Source organism: Cebus imitator, unplaced genomic scaffold, assembly GCF_001604975.1.
Source record: "Cebus imitator isolate Cc_AM_T3 unplaced genomic scaffold, Cebus_imitator-1.0 Scaffold18, whole genome shotgun sequence".
NCBI lineage: Eukaryota > Metazoa > Chordata > Mammalia > Primates > Cebidae > Cebus > Cebus imitator.
Window position 1 is genome coordinate 8,889,774 of NW_016107333.1, and position 12,047 is coordinate 8,901,820.

The 12,047-nt window shown below is 44.0% G+C and overlaps 1 protein-coding gene across 3 annotated transcripts in view; it reads right to left on the reverse strand.

Annotated features, from left to right (window-relative positions):
* Window positions 1–12,047, reverse strand: part of MAPRE1 (microtubule associated protein RP/EB family member 1) — a 31,451-nt gene continuing 19,404 nt past the window's right edge. For 2 of the 3 annotated variants that reach the window (XM_037733300.1, XM_037733303.1), the window contains exons 4-7: window positions 11,034–11,241; window positions 8,059–8,180; window positions 3,609–3,761; window positions 1,486–1,731 (exon numbers count right to left, since the gene is read on the reverse strand). In XM_037733300.1, the coding sequence (XP_037589228.1) occupies window positions 1,675–1,731; window positions 3,609–3,761; window positions 8,059–8,180; window positions 11,034–11,241 (540 nt within the window). In that variant the 3' untranslated portion in view covers window positions 1,486–1,674. Of the gene's footprint in view, window positions 1,732–3,608; window positions 3,762–8,058; window positions 8,181–11,033; window positions 11,242–12,047 lie in introns of all 3 variants that reach the window. The other variant, XM_017514465.1, reaches the window with a different exon arrangement.

Consider the following 12,047-nt stretch of genomic DNA (forward strand, 5'->3'; position numbering starts at 1 on the left):
TACTCTTGAAATACAGAATTTTATTTAGAAACTGTTTAAAGTAGAAAAAAACCCTGTCAAGAAAGACCAGGTGGAAAATGGGTTCCCAATAAAATGGAATTTTAGGGCAACAGAAGTCTAAAAGGCCACAAAAGAGAAATAGCACCACTGTCATTTGAACAATGGCTGGTTACTTGCATTTTTTGGCATTGTTAATCACTGAATCTGGGTTTTCCTCTGAATTCCACACACAGCATGCACTAAACAACACTTTCATCATAAAACACTTGCTTTCTACACACATTTTAGGACAAGCTACCACCAGAAACAAATCATTACAAATACATCAGGGGCTGAACAATCTCAGTAGTGGGTGAGACATATTTTGCAGAATCCTGCCAGAAAAAGAACTGAATAGGCTGTGGGCAAAGCAAAGGAGGGAGAGTTAAGGAATGAAATATTTTAAATATTAATAATTAATTCAGACACGGTACTGTATTTTCTGCAAAAGAAAATTAACATTTAGTAACACACTAATGAATTTTATCTCCAAAGAGATTAGTGCACTGGCAAAGTATTCGGATTACAGTGGAAAGCTGTGGACAGCAGATACCGAAAACACCCCAGCCTTGCAGATCCCAAGGTAACGATGGCCTTCACTGACCACTCCCTTTGCCAGAGGTCCAGAAAGAACTTGCAGCATGATCACCTGCCTGCTGCATTTCCAACTCTAAGCAGCAAACTTTAAGGAGCCAAAGAGGAGTCCCCAATGGGCAAGGGGAGCAGAGAAGAGAAACATGGTAAATGTAAACCCAAAAGACAATAAAATGGGATACGATCGCCACTGAAATCCCAGAGATGTGGGCAAGTCACAAAAAAAAGTTGTTAGATTAAAAAACTGGGCACACCTCACTTCCCCAAAAACATAATACATAGAAATTTCGGGGACAACTGGAAAAATAGAGAAAGGTTCAATGAAAACCGAGCTCTTCAACTCGAACATCTCAGGGCTGAAACACATCCTCTATTATTCAGGCAATGATGCCTCTTGCCTTTTAGCAAGGATGCAACTGGTCAATGACACCAAATGGCTTTACAGGGCAACTTTTTAAATGTTCCTTTTAGACCAAAGCCTAGACCTGTGAGGATTCAAACAGCCCTGTAAGACCTGTGACAGCAGGTTCCAAAGGGTCCAAGGTCTGACCCTTCCTTCCCAGACACAATGTCAAATGCAAAATCTCCTGTCATGTACATTTTTATATTTTGAAATATGGAAACATATTTTAAATACTCTTAAGGCATTTATTTATTACAACATTCTCTGATTTCACATTAGCTTAAAATTCAATTCAGTCTTTACATTACTCCACTGAGGTCACCGCCTCAGCATATGACATACACCTCCTCCAGCACTCAGTGTGACCCGCATCCGCACAGTGAGCCCCACGGTCAGCCTCTTTGTTTCCCAGGTGAACCAACTAGATGTTAATACTGCTCTGCTACAAGGTAAAAGCTCCTAACTCAAACTTATTGGAAAAGGAGTGAAACGTCTGCAAAGTGCACTTTAAGAAGAGGTACTTTTTGCTTATGAAAAGAAACCAGTGAGTCCTCTAAGGATAATAAAAGGGAGTATTTTACAGTTAAGCACATGATTTGGAGTGAAGAATTCGGATGTTGCTCTGCTGGTCCAGGCTGTTAATACTCTTCTTGCTCCTCCTGTGGGCCCCCTTCATCAGGTATCACAAAGCCTTCCTGAAACGGGAAAATGAGAGGGAAAGCCACTGAAGATCCATTTCTACTGTGAGTTCACTTTCCTCATACTTAAAGCCTCTCAAAGACAATGGTTCGTCCCAGCTCCACCACACACCTGGCATTTAATCACACAGGCCAGGTGGCTGCTATTTTATTTCTCTGGTAGTAGAACTGGATCTCACCAAAGACAAAAACTGAGCACAATCAAATTTACCCTCAGACTTGTGAAAGTGATGGATCTGTACACTGTCTTCATTATGGTAGTAATTTTACCCATGCCATCAAACGTACAATTTAAATATATGCAGCGTATTATGTCAGTTATACTTGTAAGAAAGAAAGAGAAGACCAGGTGTGATGGCTCACACCTGTAATCCCAGGCTTAAGCCCAGGAGTTCCAGACCAGCCTGGGCAACAAAAAACAAAAAAAAAAAAACTAGCCAGGCCTGGTGGCACATGCCTATACTCCCAGCTACTCAGGAGGCTAAGGCAGGAGCTGCAGTGAGCCATGATCACACCATCAGGCACGCCAGCCTGGGCAACAACGTGAGACCCCATCTCTAAAAGAAAAAAAAAATTTACCCTCAAAAATCCCTGAAGTCCCCTGAGAAGTTCATTGCTCTAACATCTTCTCTCAACAAACTGTCTATGCAGCCAGGTTTTCTTTTACACCTTCCTTTTGTATACTTAGGAGCCATGCTTGACCCAAAATATTCACACCAGCAAGGCTGACCCAACATCAGTGGCAGAAAAATTGAGTGCACAAGGAAACAGCAGATTCAACGGCTCCCACCTCATTCTCATCTCAGGACATTCTGATATGGACTCAAGAGAAGGAAATTGCTATACTATTCTGCTGTAAAAATTAGGCTTCTACTTCAAGCACCATCTTATTTTTATTAACTCTCTATAGCTGAAATTAAGATGTGGTTCCACTAAAATAATACTCAGACTAAACCAAGGACCCATATATTTTCGTTGTCTTTTTTTTTTTCATTATATAGCAAAGAGGAAGCTCTAAATAAATATTTATTCAACAGATTATTAACTTTTCAGTCATCTGTCTTAATACCCTGAAATTCACAAGACACGTCTCAAGGACAGTGAAAATAACAGCACTATTACCACCTTATATTTGCATAGTGCTACACAGACTATAAATCGCTTGTAGTTTGATCCTACTATTTGTAGACTTTACTAGGCATGCAGAATTACAAATGTGACCATTAAACAGTGGACACAGCCAAATACCAAATCCTAAATCTAGAAAAAAATGAATCTTCCCTGATCAATTAACATGTCGTGATTAATATCAGCAGATTTGGCTGTGCAATAAACATCAATTCAAAGAAACCTGATCACAGAGTACTGTGAGGGAGTCGGAACCGAGCAAATTACTAGGAGGAAAAACGCACGCCCGGACATGACGTGATATGGTGGCACGTTGTGAAAAAAGAGAGCACGTGCCTGCTTCTCTGGGCATGCCTCGGGCCCTGATAAAACAGAGGCAGCACCTAAAGCTGAGGGATCCAAGCTATAGGAGGTAGGGTAGGGCGAGGTAGGGTAGGGTGCAGTGGGGTAGGATGAGGTGGGGTAGGGTGGGGTGGGGTAGGAGTTGCTCCTGGCTAAGAGCAGTTTGTGGCACACAATACAGACGCTGGTCAATCCAGACACCTCCTTGTCCTATTCCTTCTTCAAAAGCTCAGAGACCTCAGGCAGAAGCTAAAGCTGGGCAGAAGTGCCCTCTGCCTGACTTTGAGGGGTCAAAGATGAAGTCTTTTGATGCACACAACACTGGAATACAACAAGCATCAGCACAGAGCTTGCCAACCCAACTATGTAAAATGGAAAGAAAATATCCTCATGTCAACACATACATCTGTGGCATATAGAATGTCTACGATCCTCTGCAATACAGGGTCGTTTTCCCCCTCATTCTCCTGGCAAATCAATTCAATGTTCCGTAGCTTTCCGAAGTAGAAGTCCCTCTCTTTCTCCAAGTCTTCAACAGTAAGTTTCAATACGTTGACCTGCACAAGATGTTAAAAAGAGCGAGATGCCTGGCATTAGTATGGCAATAAAATATCAGACAGACTTCTAACCCAAAAGGAGATGTGGTCTTTGATCAAACCCCAACACAGACAAAAACCACTTCAGTTTAATGTCAATTTTCTTCAGGCTCAGGTAAACAACATAGACTTGTTCATGGCAACCTTGACAATAACAGCCCCCAGAAAGGGCAGACTACACCTTGAAACATGCAGGCGATTCTCAGGAACTGAAAAAGGGTTAAGGAGAAAAAACTAGGGAAGCCTGAGACAATTACAGCCTGGCAAGGTAGCTGACAATCATAAATTAAGTCCTTACTAAGGGACTGGTCAGTCGAGTCCAGGTCTGATTGCATGAGGGGGTCAACGGACAGGACCCTGGAAAGGGCTCAACAGAGCTCTTTGGAAGCCCAATGGAAAGTGCACTGACCCTCCATGAGCCCCACTGAGGGGCTCTGATTCCCCTTAAGAGGCTATAAAGAAATAGTCTCAGTGCTTAGGCCAGGACTCTATCTAGCCAAGATCAATTAATGTTGTAACACTCACAGTCCTATGTGTACTTTAGCCATGGTGCATCTTCATTCCAGTGTACTGTATTCACATCTGTGACAACTGAATTCAATTTAACTCTCACTGAATGCATGTTTCTTGGCATATCCTGCAGCATAAAACCCTCATAAAAACCTGTATTTACAGGCCAGGGCCATAGAGCAGCATGGAAAACCAAGCAACAAAATTCAAGGTACAGCCACTGAGAACAACCTCGGCAAAAGGGAATGCTACAAGTCAGAAGGGACCAGAGAAGTCACGTAGTCCAGCCTTCTGAACTTACAGCCACAAAAACAGAAGCATGTCAGGTGTGCACTGGTGCACACCTAGTCTCAGCTACTCTGGAGGCTGAATTGGGAGAATCGCTTGAGCCCAAGAGTTAAAAGCCAGTCGCGGCCAGGCATGGTGGCTCATGCCTGGAATCCCAGCACTTTGGGAGGCCAAAACAGGTGGATCACGAGGTCAGGAATTCAAGATCAGCCTGGCCAAGATGGTGAAACCCTAGCTCTACTAAAAATACAAAAAAATTAGCTGGGCGTGGTGGCGGGCGACTGTAATCCCAGCTGCTCGGGAGGCTGAAGCAGAGAACTGCTTGAACTGGGAGGCAGAGGTTGTAGTGAGCAGAGGCTGTAGTGAGCCGAGATTGCACCACTGCACTCCAGTCTGGGCAACAGAGCAAGACTCCATTTCAAAAAAAAAAAGGCCAGTCATGACAACATAGCAAGACTCTGTCTTTTTAAAAAATAAATAAAAAAAATTTAAAAACAAAAACAAACAGCTTATCTAGCTTCCCCACAGCCTGATGAAGATGCTAAACACAACAGAAGAGATCAAGTCTCATCCCAGGAAGAAAAGGCCCTCTTTATAACCTGCATTCAAAAAGCATCCAGAGATGAGGAGCAGGCAACACCACCAGGACAATTTTATCAAAGCTGACTTCAAAGTGCATCATCAAAGTCTTGTCAGACCAAACAGAATCACAGTGCTAGACAGTCTATCACTTTTCCTTTACCAACCACGAAATTAAAAAATAATTGAAAGTTTCAATAAAGTACTAAAAGGGCCAGGTGTGGTGGCTCACATCTGCAATCCCAAAGCTTTGGGAGGTCAAGGTGAGTGGATCACTTGAGGTTAGGAACTCGAGACCAGCCTGGGCAACACAGCAAAAAATTAGTCAGGTAGGGTGGTGTATGCCTATAGTACCAGCTACTTAAGAGGTTGAGGCAGGAGAATCGTTTGAGCCCAAGAGTTCAAGGCTGCAGTGAACTACAAATGTGCCACTGCACTAAGTCTGGGTGACACAGCAAGACCCTGGTCTCTCTCATTCATTCATAAAGTACAGCTACTGCTTGGTGTCTGGCAAAGCTAAATCATCAATTTTCCCTCATTTTCCCCACCTCTGCTTTTGCTGTAGTTTCCTGCCTTTCCTGAAACCAGTAGCCTCAAAGAGCAGGGGTTACACGGCTCCCAAGATGACCAACTCCAGCAGGAAATGGCCTCGGAGCTTCAGCTCCACCATCCAAGAGGCACGGAAGGAGCCTTCTAACCACATGCCTGGTGGTATCAATGACCAAGGAGGAAAGGAAGTCAAAAGAGCTTATAAAAAGGAATGCTGGCCGGGTACAGTGCCTCACACCTGCAATCCCAACACTCTGGGAGGCTGAGGCAGGCAGATCATGAGGTCAAGAGATCAAGACTATCCTGGCCAACATGGTGAAACCCATCTCTACTAAAAATACAAAAATTAGCTGGGTGTGGTGGCACATGCCTGTAGTCCCAGCTACTCAGGAGGCTGAGGCAGGAGAATGGCTCGAACCCGGGAGGCGGAGGTTACAGTGAGCTGAGATTGCGCCACTGCACTACAGTCTGGGCAACGGTACGAGACTCCGTCCCAAAAATAAATAAATAAATAAAATGTTATCTCTGGGCAGGTTCTCACTGTCCTGATTTCTTAGGAGTACGTGTGTGGGCCATGAGAGGTTCGGCACTAGATATCAGTTCCCTCAAGTTTTAGGACCTGGCTTTTAGAAAAGTAAAAGTATTCAATCGCAAACTCACTAGAATCACAAAGCATCCCAGAATTTGTCAGTGGAGCCAGGCATGGTGACTTACACCTGTAATTTTGGCACATTAAAAGGCTGAGGCAAGAGGATCACTTGAGCCCAGGAGTTGGGGACCAGCCCTGGCAACATAGTGAGACCCTATTTCTGTTTTGTAAAGAAATATATATTTTTAATAAAATTTAAGGCCAGACGCAGTGGTAAGGCCAGACACAGTGGCTGTCGCCTGTAATCCCAGCACTTTGGGAGGCCCAAGCATGTGGATCACGAGGTCAGGAGTTTGAGACCAGCCTGACCAACATGGTGAAACCCCTCTCTACTAAAAATACAAAAATTAGCCTGGCATGGTGGCATGCACCTGTAATCTTAGCTACTCAGGAGGCTGATGCAGGAGAATAGCTTGAACCCGGGAGGTGAAGGGCGCAGTGAGCCAAGATCACGCCACTCTACCAGACTGGGCAATAGAGCAAGACTCCGTCTCAAAAAAAAAAAAAAAAAAGTGTTAATGGAATTAACAAAAAGAATCATCTGAAAGAAAGCAAACAAACCAACCACAAGGATTAGTGAGAAAATGTGTAAAACTTGTTTTGACTGACAGACACCTCTGACAAGTGCCTTAAGGACATTTACTCCTGAAGAAGACATTTCAAATCACCAAATTACTAAGAACAGAACCAGAAGTGCGACAGGCTTTTCATGCCAGTTCTACTTTCAATTTCAATCTCCAGTGACCGCAGTCCAAAACTCAGCAGAAAGACTGCAGAATCCTTTTTATAAAATTATTCAGGGCTAGGCCCTGTGGCTCACGCCTGTAATCCTAACACTTTGGGAGGCTGAGGCAGGCAGATCACTTGAGGTCAGGAGTTCAAGACTAGCCTGACCAATATGGTGAAACCCCGTCTCTACTAAACATTCAAAAATTAGCAGGGTGTGATGGCAGGCACCTGTAAATCCCAGCTACTTGGGAGGCTGAGGCAGGAAATTCACTTGAACCCAGGAGGTGGAGGTTCCAGTGGGCCAAGATCACACCACTGCACGCCAGCCTGGGCGACAAGAGCAAAATTCCATCTAAAAAAAAGTCGGGTGTGGTGGCTCATGCCTGTAATCCCAGCACTTTGAGAGGCCAAGACAGGAGGATCACGTGAGGTCAAGAGTTCAAGACCAGCCTGACCAACATGGAGAAACCCTGTCTCTACTAAAAACACAAAATTAGTCAGGCATGGTGGCACAAGCCTGTAATCCTAGCTACTCGGGGGCTGAGGTTGCAGTGAGCCGAGATGGCACCATTGCACTCCAGCCTGGGCAACAAGAGTGAAACTCGGTCTCAAAAAGAAAAAACATTATTGAAAAAGGAGACCTCCTTTATCTTTCATTCTCCGAATCCCAGGTCCCTGGTAGTATTCCAGAAACATTCAATAGGATTCTATTCTAAGGGCTGGCTTCCAAGCAGACACAGGCTTCTGTCACACTAAGAGAGTCCAGACACGCCTGATCCCTCCCCACTCACCTCTACACTCAGGCTCCCTGCCCAGCACCTCAGGCTTACATGTCACATGCTCTGGCAAGCAAACAAGGCAGATCTTCATCTAAGAACACGGACAAGGCACCCCGGCCACCCCAAGCAACCTGTTCCCCAAGGTGACTCACATCCTAAACACAGGGGAGCCCACCTGCTGCATCAACTCAGCTGCCTCGTCATCCCCATTGCCCACACCAGGGTTCTTTCGCACCACACCAGGGCCAGCCTTGGGAGCCGCAGCAGTTCTCTGTGTTGAGATGGGCCTCTGGGGAGCTGAAAAAGAGAGCACAGGTTTTTAAAAGGAGTAATTTCAGATCAAACAAAAAAAAATCCACAAGACAACACAGAGAAGTTATGACCAACTGCCTTCCACAAAGTGCTCAGTGAAGGAAACCAATGCTAGAGGGCCCCAGCATGCAATACAGCACCTCCACATTTGTCTACTAGTGGTTTCTATCCCGGCAGCAGAGTTAAGTGTCAATTTCAGCCATGATGTTTCATGCTGGGAGTAAGTCCTTCAGTGAGGTCTCTTCTCCACTGGGGTGAACAGGACTATCATCTGAAAGGGATACAGTCGTTCTAGTGCATAGAGATGATCCACCTTAACCCAGCTCTGACCAAATCCACAAACAGGTTTTTTCATGTTGGTAACTACCACAGCTAAGATTCAGTTGACACATTTACAAACCAAATCCAGCTTCGTGAAGCAAAGGCAGACTTCATGCCAGGTATGAGCGCACAGTCCCGGCTGTTGCCAGGTGCCCACTGTTCCCCATGTGGAAAGTTAGGTCCCTCCTAACTCCTCACCTCAGACTCCTTGGGCTGGAAGAGGGAAGTAAGCCATAAGAACAGGACAGCCTGCTCTTTCCATGAATTGCTTTAAAATCTTTATCTTTGTGTACCTTTTAGAAAGTGTTTAGAAGAGTGAGAACACAAAAGCAACACACTGACTAGTATTTATAGATGTCTCTCACTATTTACAGCCGAAAGCAGACAAAGACAAGAACAAAGGAGTAAAGGAGGCAACCTATCTACAAGTAAAAATAATCAAGAACGGGCTAAACCTCAAGGTATATGGATCACTGACGATTCACTTACTTACCAATTATTTTGTAAAGTTTGTATATTACATGCCAGGCTTGGAAATATCTAATCTTCCTAACACCCCAAACTATAATCACAAAGCCTTTCACCCACTGTAAGAGGTATTTCCTCTGGATGGCTCTCTCTAGCACATTTATCTCAAAGACTAAATGCTTAATGCACGTCTCTACTCAACTGGTATCAGCATCTGAAATATGAAATGCCCAAGGTTATCTACGCAGTTTCCCATTCTAAACAGCTAAAGAATAAAAATACTCAATATCTAGAGAAACAGGAACCCTCACATACTGCTGATGGGAATGTAAATGGCTCAGCCACTTTGGAAAACAGGTAGTTCTGCAAAAGGTTAAACACAAAGTTAACACGTGGCCCAGCAATTCTGCTCCCAGAGTATATACTCTTGGGTCTGTAACCGAGAGAAACCAAAACATAGTCCACACAGAAGCTGTATATGAACGTTCATAGCAGCATTATTCACATCTGCCAACAAGTGGGAAACAATGCAAATAACCATGAACTGATTAATAAAATGAGGTATAGCCATGTGATGGAGTATTATTCTGCAATAAAAATGACGGACTGATACATGCTAGAGCATGAAGGAACCTTGAAAACAGCAGGCAAAATAAAGGAAGCCAGACACAAAAGACCACATATCTATGATTCCATGTACAGGAAAAGTTCAGAATTGGCAAATCCAGAGACAGAAAGCAGATTAGTGATTGCTCAGGGCTGGAGGGAGAAGGAAAAGCTGGGGAAAGTGGGAAGTGACAATTATTAACTATACACAGGGTTTCTTTTTTTTTTCCCTCTTGAGACAGAGTCGTGCTCTCTCACCCAGGCTGCAGTGTAGTGGTGCTACTTTGCTAACTGCAACCTCCACCTTCCGGTTTCAAGAGATTCTCCTGCCTCAGCCTCCCGAATAGCTGGGATTACAGGCATGCACCACCATGCCCAGTTAATTTTCGTATTTTTAGTAGAGACAGGTTTTCACCATGTTGGCCAGGCTGGTCTTGAATTCCTGACCTCAAGATCTGCCTGCCTTAGCCTCTCGAAGAGCTGGGATTACACAAGGTTTCTTTTTGGAGTGATGAAAATGTTCTAAAATTGATTGTGGTGTTAGATACACAACTCTTTGGATATATTAAAAACCACTTAAGTTTACACTTTAATTAGAAAAGCATACTTATATGGCATGCAAATTATCTCTCAATAAAGCCATTTGGAAAGCACTCAACCTACCCTCTCTATCAGTTGAACCAGGCTCTCTCAAGGTATTATAAAACCTTAACTAATATTCTTGCCATCTTCTGGAAAAGAAGCAATTAGCATCTGTAGAATATCTACCCTGCCCCAAAATACAGACATTCTGTATTACTGTAAACACATCTTGCGAAAGCTATCAAGTCCATACCCTTTTGAGAAGGTCTGTAAAACCAGCCTCTCCCTACCCCCCCCCCGACTCTGCTAGCACCATGGCACGCCAAAGTCACCTAGCACCTAAAGTTCTAGGGCAGGTAGGGAAGCTGTGAGTACACATAGAAAGCTGGTCTATAGACAGAATGACAAAGACAGCCAAAAGCACTCTGAGAGACCTACGCAGCTCCTTCAAGGAGTTCAGCTCTGGTATAACTTCCCGTCCTAGGGCTCTGTAAAAACACCCTTGTTCTGGAACTAACTGAAGCTCTCTTATGTGAGCTAGCCTTATAGATTTCTAGAGCTTGGGCAAAACTACACCTGGCAACTTGTTCAAGTTTCAAAAACCCTCTGGGGCAAGTATTAAAATTCCCATTTTATGGAGGAGAAAACTGTGGGGCAGAGATGAAGTAGCTTACACAGGGCTACAGATACCTAAGGACAAAAAGTTACCTGCCTGATCCAGAATCCATGTTCTGGCCACATGCCTGGGATCATATTTCTCAAGCTCCCTAAGCCTATGGCTACTAAAAAAATGCTAGTTGAATGCTAAATGATTATATGGAACACTATTGTTTGGCAACATTTTGGGGGTTGTTTTTTTACCTGCACTACTAGAACTGAGAGGTTTCTTCGGTTTATTCAGCGCTGGAACAACGAGGGAGGGAGCCACTGCCGTTTCTTGACCTTGTCTGGCAGCCACAGGGTCATAGTCTTTTCCATCATAGTTTGCATCAAAAAACTTCTTGAACCACTGAACAAATTCAAAATTGTCCTGAAACTTTCCTTTTACTAATTTGTCCACAGGAATTATCTGCAGAGAAAAACAACTGTTTAGCCCAAAGCAAGAGGCTTTTGACAAGCATCAAATTAGTCCAGGCATCAAATCATTATAAAGCTCTGCCAAAGAGAAAAAAACATTTTAAAGACCTTAGGGCTAAAGCCCCTAAATTTATAAAGCAAGTTTCATTCAGTATACCTTCAAGAGTACCTACACTTACCAACCCCTCCCCACCTCTCAAATTTATGAAAAGGAATCAGAAACAAAAAAAGAACAATTATCATATAAGACACATACACACATCCAAGCACGTCCTAAGTCGTGACCCAAGTGTCATGCAATAAAGAGTAAGTGCCCCATATAACTTGCATGGCCACAGTGCCTGTCACAAAGCATGAAATCCACTGCACAGGCCAGGCATGGTGGCTTACACCTATAATCCCATCACTTTGGGAGGCCAAGGCGGGCAGAAAAATTGCCTCAGGTCAGGAGCTTGAGATCAGCCTGAGCATCTACAATGAACTGTGTTCAAAAAAAATTCTAGGCTTAGTGTGGTGGCTCACACCTGTAATCACAGAACTTTGGGAGGCCAAGGTGGGCGGATCACCTGAGGTCAAGAGTTCGAGACCAGCCTGGCCAACATGGTGAAACCCCATCTCTACTAAAAATACAAAAATTAGCCGGGTGTGGTGGCGGGCGCCTGTAATCCCAGCTACTCAGGAGGCTGATGCATGAGAATTGCTTGAATTCAGGAGGTAGAGGTTGCAGTGAGCTGAGATTATACCGCTGTGCTCTGGCCTAGGCAACAGAGCAAGACTCTGTCTCAAAAAAAAAAAAAA